General features: G+C 40.2%; 1 protein-coding gene across 1 annotated transcript; it reads right to left on the bottom strand.

The window, feature by feature from the left end:
- Window positions 1–332: 332 nt before the first annotated feature.
- Window positions 333–18,421, bottom strand: LOC110052858 (uncharacterized). Its single transcript, XM_020759054.2, has 7 exons — window positions 18,314–18,421; window positions 14,198–14,488; window positions 11,226–11,458; window positions 4,109–10,479; window positions 3,412–3,480; window positions 2,624–2,777; window positions 333–2,264 (listed from the first exon to the last, which is right to left on the bottom strand). The coding sequence occupies exons 2-7, from the start codon at window positions 14,486–14,488 to the stop codon at window positions 2,084–2,086; spliced, it is 7,299 nt and encodes a 2,432-aa protein (XP_020614713.2). The 5' UTR covers window positions 18,314–18,421; the 3' UTR covers window positions 333–2,083.
- Between the last annotated feature and the right edge of the window lie 7,243 nt (window positions 18,422–25,664).

Below are 25,664 nucleotides of genomic sequence, written 5' to 3'. Positions count from 1 at the left end.
TGTTATTTACACTGACCTCGTAGGCTCCCTAATAGCCTAAAGTAAGAAGTGAATATTTTTCAAAAATCCTCAATTTCCATTTTTTCAGTCCCGTTACTGAGGAGAGAAAATGTGATCTGTAGTGAAAACAATTTGATTATTCGCTCTCGATTTCTATGCTTGATAGTTGACTCCAGCTGTGCCCTCGTCAACTATCGTCTCGAGCTCATAATCTAATTGTTTTAAACACAGAAACAATTTTTAACCAATCAGCGCGCGTTTCTTCTTACGCTATTTTCTAAAGCTTGTTAAAATAAGATTTAAAATATCTTAACAAGTGCGACAAGGAAGAGTGTATTCAAACAAATTAACTTTATTACGTTTAACATTTCATTAATCAACTAAGACTTTGTTTCCTTACAAGATGAAAAACAGGCTTTGCCCGTGCAAAAAAGAACTATCAAGACACGCAGTAACACTTTTATATCATGTATGACAATTAGGACGCTGACTGAAACCGCTAAGCGTCTCGTTTACGAAAAGTCGATCGAAAAATAGTCTTCGAGCTAACCCGGGCACGATCGGGGATAACTAATTCTCAGGCTTCTACAAAGAATAACTCGACGGGCAGCTCACAAACAAATAATAAAAAAAGCAGTAAATCCTAGTGTTTTTATCTGGCGTTTCTAACCTACAGTGCAACTCAAAACAGATCGCCAGTAATTACTTACAATTCACTAGTAAGACTATAAGTTCTACTAATGTTAAGGTCATTAGCTAGGCCCGAACCACTCAACACCACGACTCTCTTAACTTGTGTTCAAAACACCCTTTTCTATCATGTAATTAAAGAACTAGTATCGCTTACGGAATTCACTTTGGCTGACATACTCGATAAGCCTTCGTAGACGGCTGAAGAAATCTCCGATCACTAAGTGGCCGAAGATTTGGTACTTCGTAAACGATTTCTCGGAATGCGTTTTATTTCATTTGCTTTATTTCTTCTTTGTCAAGCTCCAAAAATAAAAAAAAAAACAAAAAAAATTAAGTGAAGCCGTGTAATATCCAACGAGGCCTTCCAATTTGAAACGAAACATCAAGCGGCAACAGATGCAAAAACATTTTCGCATTCAGTTAAGTAAAAAAAATCGTTACAAAGGAAATTACTTCGAAAAAACTACGTCACACATCCGTACAAAAATGGTAATAATAATTACAAAAAACAAACAAACAGTATCAATCACAATTTGGAAAAAGCAAACAAACAAACAAAAAAATAACCATAAAAACAACAACAAAACAACTGGAAGAAAAGCTTTGCAAAATGAACAATTAAATTTTGGGATTTTCAAACCAGGGCTTAAATGTCCCCTGAGACAATTGGTAACTAAGCACAACATATCATTTGTAAAGCCGTAGTTGATCTTTAACGGCGAATCAACTAGTCTGCCGTATCTTATTATTCTCTTCAGAAGCTCTCCGTCCTATTCTAACTTGCTGAACAATAATTTTTCTCCCATACCACATCCTTGGATGACGTTAAAACAGGAATAACGCGATGAGATGTGGTCTTCTAAAAGAGCAACGTTCATTCAGCGTGCTTTGCGCGTTGTTTCTCTCGGTCACCCATGCATAACCTCCCGTGGAATTACCATAACATAACTACAAATCGAAATTTCCCTAATATTGCACATTTTCTTTCTTTGACTAACTGAATGCATTCCGCGGAAGATCAGCCTGTCTGTACCATGTTTCCAAAAAATCCCACACAGTTTTCTGAAACAGGTAGATTCTGCGATAAGGGAGATTGCGCAAATGTAGAGTCCGTTCGCAAAGCACACTGGTTAAGCGCGGTCCTCTAAAAGTAAAAAATTATTGACGCACTAAAAGTTACCAAGAAAAATAAAAGGAAATCACCAAGTTCGAGCGAGTCATACAAGAAATCGAACAATCACCCAGCATCGAATCAGCGTCACCAAAATTAAAAACAAACAAACAAACTAAAGAAAATAAATCAAACCATTTGAAGAAGCTGTTTTAAACTTATTCTGTAGAAAGTTTCTCGGTCCGTGTCAATTTGTCCATTTCAGAGACGCTTCGCCTTTCAAGGACGTTCCAGCCACAGTACTGTATCATCGTCCCCAGCCTGCGTGCGTCCAGGAATGAAGTGGATTTTTTCGTCGATGTTTACATGCTCAGTCTTTGGTCGGCGAGCAGATTTCATTTTTTTCATCATCGGAAGACGGACGTTTCCAGTAACGCACATCTCCGCGGCCAGGTCACATCTGCAAAAAAAAGGCAACAGATGTAAGGAAGTATGACCATGCCGAAATCCAGTCCTTTGTTACCGAGGAACATTTTACGTTATTGTATGAGACAACTTAAACCGCCTACATTCTACACAAATATCGCGATAAATTCTCCATAACACTGCAGTGAAGCCACTCACGGTTCCACTCGAAGTTTGAACGTTTGGTGACTTTATTTCTATGGGCTGAAGATGCAAACAACGAAAAAATGTCGCCTATTTCCTAACCAAGTACAGGTCATTGCACAGCAAACAGGTCATAGAATCGTGGTGAAAGGAAGCCGCATTCCGCCAACATGAAATTTAAGTAACAGCAGAGCTGGGATGTTGTTTTACCTATATCCACAAGGACAGCAGTGCTCGTGGTCTGAACAGCACACAGCGTGTGGCATAGGACAGCAGCCGAATCCCCCGCCGGGGAGTTCACAACATGTCTCGTAATCCATACAGGTAGATCCATCAGGGCAATTTATGTACCTGACTTCAGCATCTGAAATATAACAAAAATAAAACGACAAAATTGATTGGATTCTGCGCGCGCTTTCACTGGCTAAAACAAATATTCTATCAGAGTATAGAAGTCGGATTAGAAGGGGCCAGGGAAACTGAAAAAGAAACCAAAACCGATGAGTAAAAAGACAGATAGAGAAACAGACGCTCCCACCAACGGACTCGTGTCCAGACAAAAGCTGTGCCAACCAGCCAATCAGGCAAATGAACTAGGTCAACCTAGTGAGCTAGCTAACCAGCCGACAAACCAACCAGACAGACAGACAGACAGACAGACAGAAAAACAGACAGACAAAAAGACAAACAGACAGACTGGCTGACAGACGCCACGATGTGCGTGCTCTGGGTTGAAATCTGACCATCTGTGCAGGAATACTGGCCTCTCGATATTTGGAATCCATGGTAACAACCACCTGAAGAAACTCAAGCTACCTGGAAAGCTATTCAAGCCAACTAGCAACTCAACACAATCGTGGAATAGAGAATTCCATCTATCCAATGGCAGCTGTACTGCTCTCATCGCTGTATGAAGACGTGTGGCTGGTTGCAAATCGTCGCTGAACGCATAATTAGTTATACAAGGGATGAGGGTACTTTTCATTAACCTTACATACCTGTTGACGTCCTAATAACTGGGATGCTGTTTATCATGTTGATGTGTTCAGCGGTTTTATTGCATTTACCTGCCAAAAAGAAACATTTTTAGTTTTCCCGGCATAACACGAATCTATAGTTGCCAATCTATTCATGATTTCTACTAAGTCTTACTAAGTGTTCAACTATTAACGACTTTGCTTTCAGCATGGTATTCACTACGCAAAAGCACAAGTGCAAGCACGAGCACAAGCACGTGCACGTGCACGTGCACGAGCACGAGGACGAGAACGAGCAGGAGCATAAACACGAGCAGGAGCAGGTGCACGAGCAAAAGCACGTGCACGAGCACGTGCACGAGCACGAGCACGAGCACGAGCACGAGCACGAGCACGAGCACGAGCACGAGTAGGTGCACGAGCACCAGCACCAGCACGTGCACGAGCACCATACACAAACGTAGTAAGGTGTTGTCAAGTAGTGCCTTTTGTTGGGGCATTTTTTATCAAAAGGCGCTAATTATTAACATCTTACACAGTCTACGTAAGTTGCTTATGCGCTAATGAAAACCGGCCTAAACAAAACCCAATTTTTTTAACCAGGATGCTTCAGCCGATTAATATAATTTTTACTAGTTATAACATCACCCTCTTCTCCCCTTCTCGTGCTCTCATGTTCGAAAAAGAAAGACAAAAAACAGGACGTGGATCAACTAACCTTCCTTCACGTCACAAGTGTATCCTTCAGGGCAGCAGTGCTTATTATCACTGCAGCAAACAGCATCTTCCAAAGGGCAGCATCCATATGTTCCAGAGGAAAGCTTACAGCATGTGTTTCCTTTCGGACAGTGATACTTTTTATCAGGGCAGACTATGCCATCAAATCCCTTCTCGTCAGTAGTTTTCTCCACTGCCGGCACCTTCTTAAACATACTTATACTTAGGCTCCCGTTACTGCAGGTTCCAGCCGAGACATCGCATGTGTATCCATCAGGACAGCAATGTTCTCCGTCGCTACAACAGACAGCATTTGGAAGTGGGCAACAACCCCATTGTCCTGAGGAAAGCTTACAGCATGTGTTTCCATCTGGACACTCAGATTCCCCATCTGGACAAACAACACTGCTCACATCAACGTGTCTTTTTGAAGCCGGTAGCTTTTCTAACAAAGGCAAGACTTTGCTTCCTCTTGTACAATATCCACCAGTGCAGGTGTATCCATTAGGACAGCAATGTATTCCATCACAACAGCAGACTGCTCGTGGAAGTGGACAGCAGCCCCATTCTCCAGAAGCAAGCTTACAACATGTGTTTCCATCGGGACATTCCGACTGCCCATCAGGGCACACAATGCTCTTCACATCAGGTTTTGTTTTTGATGACGGCAGCTTTGTTAACATAGCTATACTTCTGCTTCCTTCACTACAGGTTCCAGCAGAAACATCGCAAGTGTATCCATTTGGACAGCAGTGAACTCCATCACTACAGCAGACTGCTTTTGGAAGTGGACAACAACCCCATTCTCCTGAAGAAAGCTTACAGCATGTGTTTCCATCTGGACACTCAGATGCTCCATCTGGGCAAACAACACTGTCCACATTAACCTTCATTTTTGATGCTGGCAGCGTTGTTAGAATAGATATTCTTTTGCTTTCTTGACTACAGGTTCCAGCAGAAACATCGCAAGTGTATCCATTAGGACAGCAGTGAACTCCATCACTGCAGCAAACTGCTTGTGGAAGAGGACAACAACCCCATTGTCCTGAGGAAAGTTTACAACATGTGTTTCCATCTGGACATTCCGATTGCCCATCAGGACAAATAACGTTATGTACATCCAATTTTTTCTTTGATGCTGGCAGCTTTGTTAACATAGGTATACTTTTGCTTTCTCGATTACAGGTTCCAGCAGAAACATCGCAAGTGTATCCATTAGGACAGCAGTGAACTCCATCACTGCAGCAGACTGCTTGCGGAAGAGGACAACAACCCCATTGTCCGGAAGAAAGTTTACAACAAGTGTTTCCATCTGGACACTGAGATACTCCATCTGGACAAACAACACTGTCCACGTCAACCTTTCTCTTTGATGCTGGCAGCGTTGTTAGCATAGGTGTACTTTTGCTTTCTTGACTACAGGTTCCAGCAGAAACATCGCAAGTGTATCCATTAGGACAGCAGTGAACTCCATCACTGCAGCAAACTGCTTGTGGAAGAGGACAACAACCCCATTGTCCGGAAGAAAGTTTATAACAAGTGTTTCCATCTGGACACTGAGATACTCCATCTGGACAAACAACACTGTCCACGTCAACCTTTCTCTTTGATGCTGGCAGCGTTGTTAGCATAGGTGTACGTTTGCTTTCTTGACTACAGGTTCCAGCAGAAACATCGCAAGTGTATCCATTAGGACAGCAATGTATTCCATCACAACAGCAGACTGCTCGTGGAAGTGGACAGCAGCCCCATTCTCCAGAAGCAAGTTTACAACATGTGTTTCCATCGGGACATTCCGACTGCCCATCAGGGCACACAATGCTTTTCACATCAGCTTTTCTCTTCAATGATGGCAGCTTTGTTAACAAAGCTATACTTCTGCTTCCTTCACTACAGGTTCCAGCAGAAACATCGCAAGTGTATCCATTTGGACAGCAGTGAACTCCATCACTACAGCAGACTGCTTTTGGAAGTGGACAACAACCCCATTCTCCTGAAGAAAGCTTACAGCATGTGTTTCCATCTGGACACTCAGATGCTCCATCTGGACAAACAACACTGTCCACATTAACCTTCATTTTTGATGCTGGCAGCGTTGTTAGAATAGGTGTACTTTTGCTTTCTTGACTACAGGTTCCAGCAGAAACATCGCAAGTGTATCCATTAGGACAGCAGTGAACTCCATCACTGCAGCAAACTGCTTGTGGAAGAGGACAACAACCCCATTGTCCTGAAGAAAGTTTACAACATGTGTTTCCATCTGGACATTCCGATTGCCCATCAGGGCAAATAACGTTATTTACATCCAATTTTGTCTTTGATGCTGGCAGCTTTGTTAACATAGGTATACTTTTGCTTTCTCGATTACAGGTTCCAGCAGAAACATCGCAAGTGTATCCATTAGGACAGCAGTGAACTCCATCACTGCAGCAAACTGCTTGTGGAAGAGGACAACAACCCCATTGTCCTGAGGAAAGTTTACAACATGTGTTTCCATCTGGACATTCCGATTGCCCATCAGGACAAATAACGTTATGTACATCCAATTTTTTCTTTGATGCTGGCAGCTTTGTTAACATAGGTATACTTTTGCTTTCTCGATTACAGGTTCCAGCAGAAACATCGCAAGTGTATCCATTAGGACAGCAGTGAACTCCATCACTGCAGCAGACTGCTTGCGGAAGAGGACAACAACCCCATTGTCCGGAAGAAAGTTTACAACAAGTGTTTCCATCTGGACACTGAGATACTCCATCTGGACAAACAACACTGTCCACGTCAACCTTTCTCTTTGATGCTGGCAGCGTTGTTAGCATAGGTGTACTTTTGCTTTCTTGACTACAGGTTCCAGCAGAAACATCGCAAGTGTATCCATTAGGACAGCAGTGAACTCCATCACTGCAGCAAACTGCTTGTGGAAGAGGACAACAACCCCATTGTCCGGAAGAAAGTTTATAACAAGTGTTTCCATCTGGACACTGAGATACTCCATCTGGACAAACAACACTGTCCACGTCAACCTTTCTCTTTGATGCTGGCAGCGTTGTTAGCATAGGTGTACGTTTGCTTTCTTGACTACAGGTTCCAGCAGAAACATCGCAAGTGTATCCATTAGGACAGCAATGTATTCCATCACAACAGCAGACTGCTCGTGGAAGTGGACAGCAGCCCCATTCTCCAGAAGCAAGTTTACAACATGTGTTTCCATCGGGACATTCCGACTGCCCATCAGGGCACACAATGCTTTTCACATCAGCTTTTCTCTTCAATGATGGCAGCTTTGTTAACAAAGCTATACTTCTGCTTCCTTCACTACAGGTTCCAGCAGAAACATCGCAAGTGTATCCATTTGGACAGCAGTGAACTCCATCACTACAGCAGACTGCTTTTGGAAGTGGACAACAACCCCATTCTCCTGAAGAAAGCTTACAGCATGTGTTTCCATCTGGACACTCAGATGCTCCATCTGGACAAACAACACTGTCCACATTAACCTTCATTTTTGATGCTGGCAGCGTTGTTAGAATAGGTGTACTTTTGCTTTCTTGACTACAGGTTCCAGCAGAAACATCGCAAGTGTATCCATTAGGACAGCAGTGAACTCCATCACTGCAGCAAACTGCTTGTGGAAGAGGACAACAACCCCATTGTCCTGAAGAAAGTTTACAACATGTGTTTCCATCTGGACATTCCGATTGCCCATCAGGGCAAATAACGTTATTTACATCCAATTTTGTCTTTGATGCTGGCAGCTTTGTTAACATAGGTATACTTTTGCTTTCTCGATTACAGGTTCCAGCAGAAACATCGCAAGTGTATCCATTAGGACAGCAGTGAACTCCATCACTGCAGCAGACTGCTTGCGGAAGAGGACAACAACCCCATTGTCCGGAAGAAAGTTTACAACAAGTGTTTCCATCTGGACACTGAGATACTCCATCTGGACAAACAACACTGTCCACGTCAACCTTTCTCTTTGATGCTGGCAGCGTTGTTAGAATAGGTGTACTTTTGCTTTCTTGACTACAGGTTCCAGCAGAAACATCGCAAGTGTATCCATTAGGACAGCAGTGAACTCCATCACTGCAGCAAACTGCTTGTGGAAGAGGACAACAACCCCATTGTCCTGAGGAAAGCTTACAGCATGTGTTTCCATCAGGACACTCAGATTCCCCATCTGGACAAACAACACTGCTCACATCAACGTGTCTTTTTAAAGCTGGTAGCTTCTCTAACAAAGGCAAGACTTTGCTTCCTCTTGTACAATATCCACCAGTGCAGGTGTATCCATTAGGACAGCAATGTATTCCATCACTGCAGCAGACTGCTCGTGGAAGTGGACAACAACCCCATTGTCCTGAGGAAAGTTTACAACATGTGTTTCCATCTGGACATTCCGATTGCCCATCAGGGCAAATAACGTTATTTACATCCAATTTTTTCTTTGATGCTGGCAGCTTTGTTAACATAGGTGTACTTTTGCTTTCTTGACTACAGGTTCCAGCAGAAACATCGCAAGTGTATCCATTAGGACAGCAGTGAACTCCATCACTGCAGCAGACTGCTTGTGGAAGAGGACAACAACCCCATTGTCCTGAAGAAAGTTTACAACATGTGTTTCCATCTGGACATTCCGACTGCCCATCAGGGCACACAATGCTTTTCACATCAGCTTTTCTCTTTGATGATGGCAGCTTTGTTAACATAGCTATACTTCTGCTTCCTTCACTACAGGTTCCAGCAGAAACATCGCAAGTGTATCCATTTGGACAGCAGTGAACTCCATCACTACAGCAGACTGCTTTTGGAAGTGGACAACAACCCCATTCTCCTGAAGAAAGCTTACAGCATGTGTTTCCATCTGGACACTCAGATGCTCCATCTGGGCAAACAACACTGTCCACATTAACCTTCATTTTTGATGCTGGCAGCGTTGTTAGAATAGATATTCTTTTGCTTTCTTGACTACAGGTTCCAGCAGAAACATCGCAAGTGTATCCATTAGGACAGCAGTGAACTCCATCACTGCAGCAAACTGCTTGTGGAAGAGGACAACAACCCCATTGTCCTGAAGAAAGTTTACAACATGTGTTTCCATCTGGACATTCTGATTGCCCATCAGGACAAATAACGTTATGTACATCCAATTTTTTCTTTGATGCTGGCAGCTTTGTTAACATAGGTATACTTTTGCTTCCTCGATTACAGGTTCCAGCAGAAACATCGCAAGTGTATCCATTAGGACAGCAGTGAACTCCATCACTGCAGCAGACTGCTTGCGGAAGAGGACAACAACCCCATTGTCCGGAAGAAAGTTTACAACAAGTGTTTCCATCTGGACACTGAGATACTCCATCTGGACAAACAACACTGTCCACGTCAACCTTTCTCTTTGATGCTGGCAGCGTTGTTAGAATAGGTGTACTTTTGCTTTCTTGACTACAGGTTCCAGCAGAAACATCGCAAGTGTATCCATTAGGACAGCAGTGAACTCCATCACTGCAGCAAACTGCTTGTGGAAGAGGACAACAACCCCATTGTCCTGAGGAAAGCTTACAGCATGTGTTTCCATGTGGACACTCAGATTCCCCATCTGGACAAACAACACTGCTCACATCAACGTGTCTTTTTGAAGCTGGTAGCTTCTCTAACAAAGGCAAGACTTTGCTTCCTCTTGTACAATATCCACCAGTGCAGGTGTATCCATTAGGACAGCAATGTATTCCATCACTGCAGCAGACTGCTCGTGGAAGTGGACAACAACCCCATTGTCCTGAGGAAAGTTTACAACATGTGTTTCCATCGGGACATTGCGATTGCCCACCTGGACAAACAACACTGTGAAGGTCACTTGTCCTCTTGGATGCTGGCGACGTCTGTAATACAGCAATTCGTTTGGTTTCCTTTAAACAAGTTCCAGCTGAAGGAAAGCAAAAGTATCCTTTTGGACAGCAATGCACCCCATCGTTGCAACAAAGTGCATGTGGAAGTGGACAACAGCCCCATAGCCCTGAAGAACTTTCACAGCATGTATGGGTACTTTGACACTCCGACTCACCATCAGGACAAACAACACTGTCACGCATTTTTGAAGCCTTGACAACTGACAACTTAGGACGCTCTACAGAGGGCGACTTTCCTCTTTTTGCAACCTTTACCATCATCAGATGCAGAAGTTTACTAAAACCTTTCTTCAAAGACATTGGTGATGACGCAGAAAGAGCAGGTAGGGTATAAACACCTGATGAGCAGGTTTTCCCATCAGGAGAGCATTTGAAACCTCTTGGACAGCAATGCAGGTGGTCAGAACAACAAACAGCTTGTGGGAAAGGACAGCACAAGTAGCTCTTATCAGCTTTGCAGCAGGTGTGCCTACAAGTTTAAAATGAACAAATACAACGTTTAATCAATGAATGAAAACAATCAAACTATAGACCCTATTCATAAATGGCTGCCAATTTAAAATTCTTTTGTGTGCATTTAAATTAGCCCAGCTAACCTCGTTGGAGAGTAAAAATTCTTCTGAATTATCAACTCAAAAACGAGGTAAGTTGGACTAATTTAAATACTTAAATGAGAATTTTTAATTGGCAGCCATTTATGAATAGGGTCTATAGCTGTCCCATATTATATGTTACATACTATAAGTATGGGTGAGGGTGCAAGAGAGCTGTTAGACTTTCAAAAAGGCCTTTCCAATTACTCTTTCCTGCCTTGTTGGTTTTGCCATTGACCTTTCATGACTTACATGTACGTTGCTTGCAATTGCAACTTCATTGCTCGAAGATTACCCTCTCGTTTTGCTTGAGGGAGATGACTAAGCAAAGGATTAAGCAAAGGTCAACTTGTAGCAAGTCTAGAGAGCTGTTTGAAACACAAAAAAGCGAAATGGAATAAAAATTATATTTTGTGCATGCAGTGCATACAGCTGTAGGTATTTAACCAGCTGCCATACTCACAATTTAGAGAGCTGCATTGTGGCCCACTAGTAATACAAAAACTGATGGCCATGTGCACCTTTGACTGGAACAAACTCAAACCAAACTTAAGATAACAGGGAAAAGTTCTGTATCGTAACGCCTTGCAATGCTAATAGTTGCATGCACATCAAGCATTACCTCTCAGGACAAGCAAACTCCTGATTGCATTTCACAATTTTAGCCGCAGATGAAGTAAAGATGGCTGCAGGAAATTCAATACTGGATTCTTGGCACAGGCCCTTCTCACACGAGTATCCACCAGGGCAGCAGTGGACCTGGTCACTCCCTGGTACAGAACAACAGGAGTGGTCAGGGGGGCACTGCCCCTCACCACTAGCACAAATGACAACATTCCCTTCAGCAATCTCGTTCTGTGGGTCACAATAATGATATACATGTAAATCAATTAGATCCAGAAGCGGTCGATGAAGTGCCACTTTGTCAATGCGATCCTGCTAAAACCTATTTATGTTGAATTGATGTATTATTTCATTTATCTGGATTGAGTGTTGTAACAGGATGACTAAGGAGACTGTGTAATTCAACTAATTGCGTACTAATGACACAGCTTTACAAAGAGTTGAGTGTGGTTTTGGTATACAATCATTTAAATCTACTAGCAGTCTATCAAGAAGGCCACTCTCTTATTGGCTACCCTACTCATGGTCTATTCTGTTGTGGATAGTGGGTAGGCTAAAAAAATGGTGGCAGCTTCTGTGCATTTTCAAAGTTTCTGTGAAGAGAATTTAGATAAAGTTTTGAACGGAAAAGAAAAGAAATTTCAATAAAAGAGAAAAAGCAGCAGTCCCTACTTTTGAACTTGCCTTTTTTAAAAAGGAAGAAAGAGAAAGAGTACTTGGAAGAGATTCTGAGTTCTCTTATGACCCCTTATGCTGATGGCAGCACAACATACAAAATAAACAGCACGCAATGCATGCAGAAGTGATGACGTTTAAAAATTGTTCCTAGAAGATTGGAACATGAGCAGACAAATTGATTCTTAAACTTTTAGGTTAGAAATTTTAGGGTTTTACATTTAGGGTAGTCCATTGGTGGTTCATTCAAGTAGTTCATGTACCAGGCCCATCTTGTTTATCCATGTGCTAGGAGTCAGCATAACATACCAACCCAAATATAAAGTACTCTGCTGAAAAGTTCCTCTCTCTGAAATCAACACCTTATTATCTTTACAGATATTTGGCAAAGCTAATTACCTCACCGGAAATTAATTTGTTGTTTTAACCATATACTTGTCCAAGAGAAAATCATTTTCTCTTAACTTGTCATATCGCGTGTGCGATCCGCTTGTCTATCTAACATCGTATGTATCGAACATATGTTATTATGAGTTTGTCTGTGAGCCCAAATTTATCTGACACTGTATAAACCAAATCCACCCCCAAATCTTCGTTTAAAAGCTGAAATTAAAAGCACTCCGCTGATCCAACAAACAGCAAAGGAAAGCCGCAAAGTACAAGTTTCTCTCTCTGAAATCGACACCTTATTATCTTTAAAGATATTTGGCAACACTAATTACCTCATAGAAAATTAATTTGTTGTTAACCGTATACTTGTCATCACTGAACATTCGTATTGTCTTTACCCTGACAAAACGATTATCGATTGTTTAATCACAACCACTCTTTCGTTGACAGAAAATATAAAACAGCACATTTCCAAAACTTCATAAAAAACTGAAAACTGCAAATGAATCGTACCCTGACTTCATTATCACTACTTTAAACTGTATATTTCAGTGCTCATACAATGCTCATTCAATTCACTTCAGGACTGGCAAAAGTACATGTACAACTGCGATACCAATCTGTAAATTTTATGTAGACCCTTCAGCTATTGTGTGTGCCACTTGCTTGTCTATCTAAATTTGTATGTATGGATGATATGTTCTTATTACGAGTTTGCCAATGGCCGCAAATTTATCCGACACTGTATAAACCAAAATCAACCTCCAAATCTTTGTTTAAAAGCTGAAATTAAAAGCACTCCGCTGATCCTACAAACAGCAAAGAAAAGCCGCAAAGGCAACCCGTAAAGGAATGTTACTCTCTCTGAAATCAACACCTTATTATCGTTAAAAATATTTGGCAACACTAATTACCTCACCAGAAATTAATTTGTTGTTTTAACTATATACTTGTCATATTGATTAAAACCAGTCTGCTGATCCTACAAACAGCAAAGGAAAGCTGCAAAGCCTTCAACTATCGCCTGTGCAACTTACTTGTCTATCTAAACTTGTATGTATGGAGGATATGTTCTTATTACGAGCTTGCCCATGAATCCAAATTTATCTGATACTGTTCAACCCAAAATCCACCCTTAAATCATCTTTTAAAAGCTACAATTAAAAGCACTCCGCTGAACCTACAAACAGCAAAGGAAAGCAGCAAAGGAACTCCCAGAGTGCATTTCGCTTCCACAGGGGGATAAATCGTGCGCTTATGTCGCGCACGGACATAAGCGCGACAAACTATGTGAAATCATTATCCAAAGGAATGCATGCATGCCAGCATAAAGCAATGATGTCACACAATATGTCATCCCTTAAAAAGTTGTCATCAAGTATTCAAAACTTCTCATTGCATTACTGGTAAATTCAAGAACAATCTTCAGATTCTCTCAATTCATATGAAGGGAGATTTGACAAAAGCTAACTAAAGGAGAATTTTGTTACTCACAGCAAAAAAACAAAACAACAAAAAAAATGGAAAATGAATCATGAGACAATTTGGGGCAAATGTGGCTGATCATGTCTTTTTTATCACAATTTATGCATACTGTAGATGCTTAATTCTTGTTCCTTTAGGTTCAATTTGTCGTTGGAGCAGCCCAAAAGTAGTTTTCTTCTTATGAAACCTAGTAAAATATGCTTAAAATAGAGGAGGAAAAAAGTACGCACAATTTGCATAATTTACTGCATAACAGCCCATTCTTAGCTAATAACCTGCCCCGAAAATTTCATGTAATTTGTTTTTTTTTATTGCACCCTGTCAGAAGGCCTGTAAATAAATGTAGACCAAGCATGCTCGAACTTTGAGTACAATAGATGGGTTATAGTTAGTGAATAGAAAGATAAATCATCAACATACCACAGTTGGAATTGCAGGGATCTTTTTCAGCAAAGGCTTTGACTTGTCACCCAGCTGACAGACACCCTTTATAACGTCACAGGAGTATCCAGCAGGACAGCAGTGAACAGAATCCTGACAGCAGACGGCATTCTTAATAGGGCAGCAACCATAGCTGCCGTCGTGCAGATGACAGCAAGTGGAGTCATCAGGACAACTTGCTTTGCTTCCAGGACATTGGTTATCCTTGGCACAGGACAAAATAATGACGCTAAAGAGCAGTGTTAACACTGATTCCTTGCACCACTTCATCTGAACAAGAAAAGCCTTAATATTAGAAACATTAAAAAAAAAAAAAAACATCTGGCTGGTTAGATCAATCAGAGGCCCTTGTTTAACACAGACTTGGACAGTGTCTTGTACATGTATCACATTGGGATCTAGGCACAATGGTGCAGTGTACCAACATTCATACCATGCCATAGAAAATACCGCCAATCAGAAAACAGGATTAGCAATTTTATATTTGATGGTAATACATCCAACCTTCCCATTGTGTGCCGTGTATATGTCACATTGATTGTCTTGGCCACTGTATTTTCTATGGATTGGTATAAGCTTTTGACTAGTACATCACGGAATATCCCACTTGTCACTTGTATTTTCTTGGTAAACACGCTTGCCCATAAACTGAGACTTACCTAAAGACTTGTGGGTACCCTGAGAAAATACAAGAGATTTGTGGGGTATTAGGCTGATTTAGCAAGAGAACGGGAACCTCACTTGACGACAGCACGCTGTGTACAAATACCCAAATATGGTCAAATTAGAACAGAATCCAGGTTATTCAGCATGCCCTGCAATTGTCATCTGACCTTCTTGTCCTGTTGCTAAATCAGCCTATTCCATGTTATTGCACTCGAAAGTATCGCATTACTACTGTAGTACAGGTGTATGTATCTGCCTGTGGATGCATATTTTGTGGATCAAAATGAAATTCAGGCTAAAATGAAATTCCTTTGTCTCCCAAATTATTCATGGATCACGCATAATTAGGGCTACTGAAGACAAAGGAAATTGAGAATCAAACTAAGTTAAAATCATTTTGACCTACAACATCTATATACTTAATTGTCAAAAGAAGTATAATTAATAGGATGAGCACTCCAAGATTACCATAGATTTTAGACCTAGTTGGACTGCTGTTAGTGAAAAAAAGTATAGTTTAAAAGTGTACCTGCCTTACCAAAATCTTAACAAACTATTAGGTGAGAATAACAAGTTTGAACCTTGCATTAGAGGACACCCTTAACTTGCAACCAGTAAAGTGTGCACTTAGGAAAGGTGTCTGCTTAAAGCAAGTTAAAAAGATAATAGGGTAAATATCTTAACTGGTGCTCCCCCAATATTTTCTGGGCCAAAGTATGCAAACACTGAAACAAATATAATTTATTTTGTAAATGAACATAACATGATTAAAACACCAACTAGTTGGGCTGGAGGCAGACCAGTTATCTCTGATATAAATGTACAAACATGACTGAGGAGATGAACTAATAACTACTGAGAAAAACACCAGCTAGCAGTCAGAATAGGACTTGAACAATCCCAATCTTGCTAGTCATGATGACTAGTCCAATTCTATCATATTGAAGTTATGTACTAACTAATAGTTGTACTGTTGTGCACATTGCTATATAACATTTGAAAGAAGAACTTCGATCTGACATGATTTGATCAAACCTGTTTGATGACCAAAGGTATTGAAATTTATAGTTCTGGTCTTAAATCAAAACATTTTCCCTTTAAAATAATTTTCAAGTTTTCCATTTCTTCCTAAAATGAAAATAGGTACAAAGCTCAGAACATAAATAAAAATGAAATTTAAAGGAACTGCATTCAAAACTTTTTTTTTCCATTTCTAAGCAAGTTTATCGGACTTTGATTTACTGCAGGAAATTCTATAGTGGTCCATGAGGCTTACATGATATAAACTGGAAAGTCCCTTAAGCTGCAAATGTATCTAGCCTGCAGTGCAGGCATATTTTGGGTGTGCGAGTGCACATTTTTGTATCAGGCCGCCATCTTATATTTGGTAACTGTGGAGGGCTGGGGTGATGGAAAATTTGCCAAGGGAGTTGGCGTGAGGTGGAAAAAAAATGGGCTAGGGGGAAGGGGAAGGGGAAGGAAAAATAATTAATAATATTACGTGCCCCACCCCCACCCCTCTCTGCCCCAACCCTCTACCGCTCAAGTATCCAATTACAATCCAAGATGGCAACATCCGAAACCTAATTTACTGAGAAAATAATGCCTTCACTGTTGGCTACATTATATCTGGTTCAAGTTGAGGCAGCTATATTAAGCTCCCCTAAAGAAGCCTTCAGTTCCAACATTCACTGCAATTTCAAACAACAGGTTATTTGTGCCAAGGAAAGACTTCACTTTCTACGAACGATAGTATGTCAGCCTGGTTGTATGTTATAACTCCAGACACAACATAAATCAATGCAGCAAGACTTATTTAATACGTAGCCAAATATTAAGCATCATAGTATGCAGTACAATCATACTGCATAACATTGTGATGCTTGGAAAAGTCATACATATACATTGATTAACTGATACCTGAACTGAGGTATGCAACATTGTATGTAGCAATTGAGTTATTAAAATTGTTAACACATGGAGTCTAAATTTCAACTTGACAGCAGTGTTGTATTGAAAGTTCAAAAGGCTTTGGCTATAGAGCCAGCTGGTAAAGACGTTCAAGTGCTTCAAGGTGAATGTTAGAGCCACGCTTCCTAGTACAGTAGAAACCTCACGCAATACACAATGGCAACAGGAAAGAGAACAATTGATATGCATGCATCTAATGAGCCATTTCTTAGCAAATCATGCAAATCAACAACTCGACATGACCATTTGCTTTCATTTTTTGTTAGTACTTGGATTTGATTGTGATTAGTTATTAATTTTTTACCCTATTTTACCTTAGTTACTGGGGACCACTCTGAAAATCACGCAATGCAACTGGAGCTTCCTGCATAAAGATTATTTATTATTCTAACCCCCTCTTGCCTTTGGAAATTCCAAAGTGCACTGCCCTCCCTACAGAGATTTTACACTTTTACATCTCCCAACAATTGTTTTGCTAATAATTTACAGTCGAACAACTGTCTACTGTCTAACAACTGGCTTGAAATTGCAACAGACAAAATTGGATACAATCCTGACTAAAATAAATGTTTGGCAACTAAATAGGTCCTCTTCTTCAGTCACAATTTTGCGACAAGTTTTTGACTAATTTAGTGAAGAAATAATATGGACACATTTGAGCAAATCTTGCATAATTTCCTTCCTTCCTTTCCAGCAAATAAACCTCAGTTTTAAGTTGCCACTGACAACCTGGTGACTGCCAAGTTTTAGCCCTGCAAAATGTAGACCACAGTGCCTCTTAAAAAGTAGTTGAGAGAAATTACTCACCCTCAAAGAACATAAGGGAGTTAAATTTAACGAAATGAGAGTACTTGATTATAAACAAGAAAGTTTCCGTTTCGAGGTCTATGAATAGATGATCACTTCATAAGATTGCGTGCGAGCTCTAATTCTACGAATTATTTGGGGAGAAATTGCAAGTCGTGATAGTCACCTCTTAAAGCGGAAAGACATTGACAGTGAAAGCATATTTCCTCATTTCATTTTCGTTCCATCAGGTTGTCCATAAAACGAAAATGACGTCGTTGCAAATTCTTGGAATCTACTTATTTTTCCTTCCACGAGGAAAGTAAAATGCTGAAACGATCAGCGAGTCGCACAAATTCACAACGCGTTTAACGCCTATGAAGGAAACTGGTGAAGTAAAATAATGATCACGGAAGGCAATTGAGGTGAGGTTTAAAAAATTCAATAAGTAGCTTCAAAATTATGTTAGTAACACAACCCTTTGAACAGATTGGAGAGAACTGATCAAGCTGCTTATTCTTGAAAGCTATGAAAGCAATGAAAGTTTGCAAGACTCTACAAACGCACCATCTCTCCTATCCATCTCTTCACCTAACAAATCGTAAAAACGTCGGCAACGAGGACCTCAATTTTTTGAAATATAGATATGTAAAAAACGTAAAACACACTCACCGTTCCCACCACGCTCCAACAGCATGCAGAAACTGCAGGAAAGTGATATTCCTGGCACAGGAAAACTGTCTCGCATGTGACCCACTCGTGACTCTATTCTCGTGACTTGGGGGTGCCACTGGTTACTACCAGTTTCCCTCGGTTTTCAAGAGTTTTATTTCCGGTTCCGCGCACTGAGGTTTACGTTTTTAGGGATATGGGATGGACCATGATTCAATTGAGGGAAGGAGTGGGGTTGAGCAATTTTCTGGGTTGTGCATGATTTTCTTAGGTGGGCGATAGCTTGTTCAAGAATTTGTTCAACGTAAAATTTGGAAAAAAAACTGCCCAGTCCCCCTCCCCCTTCAAAGGGTCCGTCCCTTCGAGAAGCCCTGGGGACGGGATTGATATTTGGTATGTCCGTATTATGACCAAGCACTTCAAGCGTTATTTCCTATTTTTGTCTGAGACAGTAGTTGAAACGTTGCACCATGTCACACTAGCTTTGTTGCGACGCACTGGCCCGCACTGATTTGCGGCAGAAATTCTGTCGTCATACTGTTGATGATCCCTGTTTTTAGTCTTGGATGAACCGCGTTTTCACCGTCTATATGGCCTTGCGTTGTGATTGTCTCGAATTTTCTTCGATGAAATCTTCTAAACTTTTCAAGGTCCATCGAGTACGGCGGGATATGAATTTTAGATTTACCTAAAAAACGAGTTCCAACTTAAGTTAACTATTTATAACCTGTTAAATTCAAAAGAAAATTGTTAGCAGACTGCCAACTTTGACGGAATTTCCCCGAAGAAAGGGCGAGAAAATTCACTGTTATTTTCCTTTTTGTGGTCATGCTGACATCATAAACTATATAAAAAAATGACGTTTTCCTTTGAGCGTGCGCAGATTACTGAAGCTTTCGTCCTCAGCCCGCATGCGTTCATAAAACTATAGGGAGCATTCTCGTCTTCAAAACCTCCGTTTCTTTTGGTCACGTGGTCGGCGAAAGCGAAGAACGATAGGAGCGACTCGTAACAACACTTTAAAACCAGTAGCACTGGGAAAGGGAGTGTATAGAGGGCCGGGCCACCTTAACATGGAGAGGAATACCTTTGAATTTTTTTTTCTCACACAAAGAGTGCAAAGTGACCTACAACGTAGATACTCTCACTGGAGAGGGTGTGTGCGAACACGCTTGGTGAACGTCCCAATGATTGGGCTAAGGTCAAAAATGTTGCAAAACGCAAAAATAGTTTGGCTTTGTGAGCGTAGCATGAGTTTTCACTCTCTACATTAATTGGGAGTCTGTTCACTAGCTAGTATTTGCATTTATATTCATATATTTGAACATACAATAATTTTCCAATTGCAAACATAATGGCTAGCTTACTCGGAGTAGGAGACAAGAAGAGAAGATATTTTAGACATTTAATCTGGGAAATAGGGATAAAATCCTAGATTGAGTAGCCAAACTAATTTTCAAGACACTCTAACTTTAATTCCAATAATAATTTAGAAGCCAAATACCCATGCAGATTGTTAAAGTTACATGTACTCAGTACTACTGCGTGCTCGGCCCATATGGTATATAAATAGGTAAGGACTTGTACATCGTAAAGGTTTTATGCTCCCTGTAAAATTAAACATGCTAGTAGTTTTGAAGAAACTGGCGTTTTCTACCAAGTTTATTAATCACTAAAACGTATTTTATTTTAGCTTAGCAAGGATGGCAGGTAAACCTATGATAACATTTTTAGGGTTCAAGTCATTTTTCTGAAGTAAAGCGCCGAAGTCAAATACGTTTGGTCCGCTTAGAAAACTTATTACGAAAGATTACTTCTAGAAAACCAACTTAAGAATTGTTGTTGTGTCTGCGGCTAGCGCTTCTTATTGAATTTAATGAATTCTTGAAAATACGGATGAAAAAAATTCTCTGGGTTGTCCATCTTAGCACAATCTGTGTCCCGAGATACGTAATTTCTCGACACTCCTTGGCTTTTCCAAACTGGGAGTGATCAAAATTGACAGGAATTACCTTGTGAATAAGGACTAAGTGGAGGATTAACCTGTTCACAGGAGTGTTTAAAGGTATAACGTCCTCCTTTCATTACTTACTTGGTGTGAACAAAGAACACTCTTGGTTTCACTCCCACACCATATTCGAAGTTTATCAATTCTGCAGCCCTTGACATTTTTACCATACCGTTTGGGTGGTTTTCCATCTGATGTTGTCAGACACATCAATTGTTTTTTTAATTTGTGAACGCGACCTGGAACACATAAATAATTTACTGGTGTTAGGATTAATATTGATTTAAACCTTTTCATAGCAACACTATAAAAATACTTCCAATTAGGTAGAAGCGCTAGGAGACAGGTGTTCTATTGGTACTCTGATACCATGTTTGCTTGACTAAGGCAAATTGGGGAGAAACATTTTCTAGATTTTCAACAATTTAAATGCAAGTGGCGTTTTATGCACTTTACATAGATACGACGACCTCCTCGTCGATCCTGCGTGTGTAAAGCTGGAGCAACCTCCTCTAGTTTTCGAATCGCGAGAATATGCCGGGGACACAGACAGAGATATCTAGACTTGACGCCTGGCTTTTAACACACATAATGTAATTTCAATGAACAATTATTTTTAGTATGGGAGAGTACTCTTCGTAATGTATAATGTAAGGGTAATTTTTCGAAAGTTCACGGCAAAATTGCACACGTCTTCGGCAAGATCTATTGGAGTACTTTCAAAATATTAAGAGTGCCTTTTGATCAGGAACTTCACGAGACGGTCGTGTTGCCTTTTTGTAAAAAATTCACAGTGAATTTAAGGTGGCCGAACACAGTTTTCGCGCGCGCTTTTGCTGATGCAATTGAGCGCTCGCACAAGGATTGCAAAAAGCGATCATTTTATTTACTCAACACCCACACTATCTGTGTTATTTTTTCTCTATTATTGAACGCAGTGTATTGATGGCTTTAGTCTTTTATTGCAAAGATATGTTAGAAAAGGTAACGACGCAAAGAAACCAGCAATTCTCAGCTTTCTCTTTGTTACCGAAAGAACCCAGTTAAATGCAGCGCATGCGCAGTTGCTCGAAAAATTGAGACCGATTGCTTTTGCAGAAACTTGCGGATTTCTGACGATCCAGTCGTTAAAATTTCAAGAAATTTGGCAAAAAAAATAGTTCAGAAACCACGTGAATGATCTATCGCAAAAAAATCTGAATTTTGACATAGGGAATTTTTAATAATACAGAACATGCGGTGAAAACGATTTACGGCGAATTACGAAAATCGCCTACGTCAAAATTGTAATAGAACAGTGTTGACAGAAGGGATTTAATGTCAATTCGTAGTGGGCAAAAGATGAAAAAAATCTAACGACTGGATTTTTTTTAAATAAACAAAAACCATTTTTTAAGCCTTGTTTTTAACCAGCCCCGTTGCCATGGCAACAGCACACACCTTCGCCAAAATACGAGAATAAACCTTTCTGTGGTTAACCTTGACTCTTCCAAAAAACGAGCGCCAAAGCATAAATAGCTTAAAAGTAATGGTGAATTAGGCATAGGCTCTTGAAAACTGTGTTCAGCCACCTTAACAAAATCAAGAGTGACACAATTCCGCACTAAATCTCACTAACGTCAAGAGGTAGAACTATTCGGAACGGTAAGTTTTAGAAATAATCGTTTCTCTTCGAGGTAGCTTCGGAATCTTATATTAAGACTCCGAGTCCAGTTTTGTAAATCTTCGGAAGAAAAGTCTTTTAACCGACTTCGAAAATCTTCGAGACAACTCTTCTAGCTAGCACCTTTGGTTCTTACCTCAATCTTTGATGCTTTGGACGCTTGAAAAATGTTAACTAGAGTAATATCTAGTCTTGTGAGGTACAGTTTGCGATTTGTTGCACTGCTCGCATCCAATTGCAATCGAGTACAGAACACTACAAATACAGCTGCAATTTTATCTTATCATACCGGTTTCCCTTTGTCCTTTTCTACATTTTACATTTGCCTCATTTCGTCCCATCTCCCCTTTTCAATGTTTTAATCACGTGAAAATGTCGACAAAGCGTACATGTCTTGGCCAAAACAATGTTTTATTAAGGTGGCTCAAAACAGTTTTCTGTTTTTCTGAGACTTATAGAACTAGGTGCGATTTTTCAGGCTTGGAGCTGTACTGTTTTGAATGAGTGTGCTATTTTTTTTAAGGTAACTCTCCAATGCACCTTTCACTGTGTTAAAGTCATTAATTAAGGTTGCACTGCTCTGTTGCATAGCCACAAACTCGACCTACTTTTTACCATCAATTGCATCCATCTTAAAAACTAAGCCAGTGACCCCATATTTTTTTTTTCTAAAAGTCTTTTTATTAGCAGCACAAGGTGAAACAGGGAAAATTATGAAAAAATCTGTGGAGTAAATTTCGCTGAAATTAAAAAAAAATAGTGGCGATTTTCAAGTTGGAGGAATTCCAGTCCACAAATTTTTTTGCAATTTCGCACATGCATTCCACTTTTGCTGTTGAATGTTTTCTTCGCATTAAAAAATGTAAAGTCACCGGATCAGTTTAAAAATCTCGACTTTGCAAGATCGCCCTTTGCGCACGCGTGAAGGCGGTCCGCTCATCAGTAAAGCCCGCAATTCCACGCGAATAAACGCGAATAGTGTTTTCTTTTTCGCTGTTGTCCTTAGCAGCATAAGCGGTAGAAGAAGAGTACCACAAATACCCAAAGGTGAGACTGGCAAAGCAGAAAGGACGAATAAAACCTGAAGAGTAGTTTTTTTCCTGCTGTTTTTTAGATTGATAGCCGGCGCGATCGATCGTAACATCAACACCACAATTTTCGTTTACGTTCCAGCAGAGCGGTTTAAAAAGAATGTTTTTCCTTCGAAATTACCTGAAGGATGGATGTTTTCGAAGGTAAAAATGACTGATAACGCAAACAGCTTACTAAACTTGGCAGAAACAAAGTTTTACAAAGTAGGCCTCGCGCCGCCATGTTTGTTTTGATTTTTGTAAACTTTTAATCGCGACCCCTCGGGTGATTGCGTGATACCTCGCGCTGAACCGCGCTGAACCGCGCTGAACTGCGCGCTACAGCCCAGGCGCCTCACGGAAATATTACTGTTTTGAGCCCCCTTAAGGGAATAAGGTTCTCATTAAAAATCGCTTAATTTGCTGGAGCTTAAGTGTGTCAACGCTTTTGTTTGCAATTTTAGTTGGTTTCTTATCGTCAGTGATCCATCGCACGAGACTGTTAAGCTCTAACTGGATCAATGTGTGCCACGGAAACATTTCAGATCTTATCTACGTGGTGCAAGGAAGTTTCAAGCGAATTGGTTTTAACAGAATTGGCGCAAAAAAGACAATCAGAGTACAAGTCTACAGTCTTAGTCACAGGTTTGACTGGTTACCCTTATTCCAATAACGCCGAAGTCTAGGCCGTTTTTTTTTTTGGCGGCTGCAGTTTTGCACAAGTGGAAAATTCCTGCAAAATCCTTTTTCTTGAGTAGAGATCTTATCTTCTTCTTCCTGAAAAACGGCGATAGTCTTTTGAAAACCTTGTTCCTTGGCCTCTTGTAGCATCCCTTCTGTTGCCATTCCACTAGAAGACAAAGGTGCAATAAAAGTACATTAGCAACGTAACTGTGGATTATTGTGGAGTATGGCCATATGAATACGTGGCTCATACTGGCGAGCTTTTAAAACCTCTGTCAGCTACTCAGGAATACTTACTTATAACCGAAATTATCATTTGTAAACGTTAATGTCCTTGTTATAGTGAGATTTCCTATTTGGGTTTCTTTCAATATCGTTACAATGTCATCCTAAGTCTTCCCAACTTACCTTTGACTATTTTTACAATAATTAACTTTACGTAACCTAGTGTATTGAAAATCCTCATGTCGATGCTGGCATATGAAACCGATGACGTCATTTTCCTCATCGTACTTTACATGTATGACAGCATTAATTCCTTTTCACATTTATCTTATTAATCTTTGTTAATTTCCAATCAACTCCGTTATCGTCTGACTTTCTTAGGAAACAGTTAGCTCCTAGAGATCGGATCCAAGACTTACGGAATTAATGAGGTCGTTAATTTGACGTTAGGTGACGTCATGACCAATATGCACACCGAAAACTACATGTCACGTTATCTTTTAGAGTAGGCTGAGGCGACGTAACGCAGTCTCGATACAAGACAGTCTTATTACGTAAGACGTAAGACAGTCTCATTACAACGAAAACCCAGGGAAAGGACTCCATCCAACACCTCCCCACCCTGGTGGTAACCGGGTGGGGTGGGATGGGATGGGATGGGATGTTAGTATAGAATGGTTTTATTTGACTTAAAAGCAAACGATAGAAAAGTAAGCAATAAAGACAGTTCATAAATATGAATTAGACGGAACTGTGGGCAATGGGCTTTCTATGTTGCTTCCTCAGTAATACAGTGCACAGGTTACCAGAGAAGATCAGACTAGCAAAGTCGTTGGACTCTTTAAATCTCTTTTAATAACACCATGAAGTAGTATGAACAATTATCCTTTTGTTATACAGCCTAATTTTCAGATTTTTATCATTATGCTGTTTATCTTTTTTCTTAGGCTTTGTAAAGCGCCACTGGACTTTTGGGTTTTGGTGTATTTTTAAAGTGTATTGTTAAATACGAACTAAATATTTCTAGATATATATAACCAGCCTCCAAATTCATCAAAATATACTGTTCGGTAGGCCGCTTTTAGAGAGGTTTTTCATAACACAAAATTTTTGCTGATGCTCTATTTCTTCTACTTTTGAATTGCTATTAACTTGTAAAAAAAGCCTTACCTCTTGCTGATCTAAGTGCGACGCAAATGTTAACCTATGTTCTGTCCGTCGTATGAAAAACTGACTGACTAAACTGTTTTAATTCCCTGAGATTTGTATTGAAACATTATACTTTGTCTTGCAAATTATCTCGTTTAGCAACAGACAATACGACGTGATAAAATGACATTTGGATCTCATGGTCGCCAAGTCACTTTTTTTCATTCACCGCAAACATCTTAATGTAACTATTATGTGAAAAAGAAAATAAACAAAAGGCAAAGTAAAATCTTAATCAATGGAAGTGCTCAGACCGGAAGGTGCTCATTCTAACTAAGGTACAAGTATTCCCTCCTTCAACTGGTGGGAGGTGCTTTTTTTTCATGGATGTTATTGATGATCTATTCGTTCTTCGTTTTTGCTATTTGGTATCGTTGCAACATTGCCTTAACTCTTGCTGGCATGGGCTACGTGAGAGGCAAAGGTTTTCTTACATTTTACCCGCCGTGGAAGAAACTAAATGACCGTACAGTTTTAAATCGTTCAGATCTG

The sequence above is a fragment of the Orbicella faveolata genome, unplaced genomic scaffold, assembly GCF_042242905.1.
Source record: "Orbicella faveolata isolate gen_17 unplaced genomic scaffold, um_ofav_v1 contig_13, whole genome shotgun sequence".
In the NCBI taxonomy this organism is placed as follows: domain Eukaryota; kingdom Metazoa; phylum Cnidaria; class Anthozoa; order Scleractinia; family Merulinidae; genus Orbicella; species Orbicella faveolata.
Note: the sequence above shows the minus strand (reverse complement) of the source record. Positions and strands in the feature narration are given on the sequence as shown.

Coding starts and splice junctions, on each gene's coding strand:
- LOC110052858 (XM_020759054.2), bottom strand. CDS start 14,488: ATGAAGTGGTGCAAGGAATCAGTGTTAACACTGCTCTTTAGCGTCATT. Junction 10,480..11,225: donor GAGTTTGCTTGTCCTGAGAG/GTAATGCTTGAT, acceptor TTAAACTTGTAG/GCACACCTGCTGCAAAGCTG. Junction 2,265..2,623: donor TGCTGTCCTTGTGGATATAG/GTAAAACAACAT, acceptor TTTTTTTTGCAG/ATGTGACCTGGCCGCGGAGA.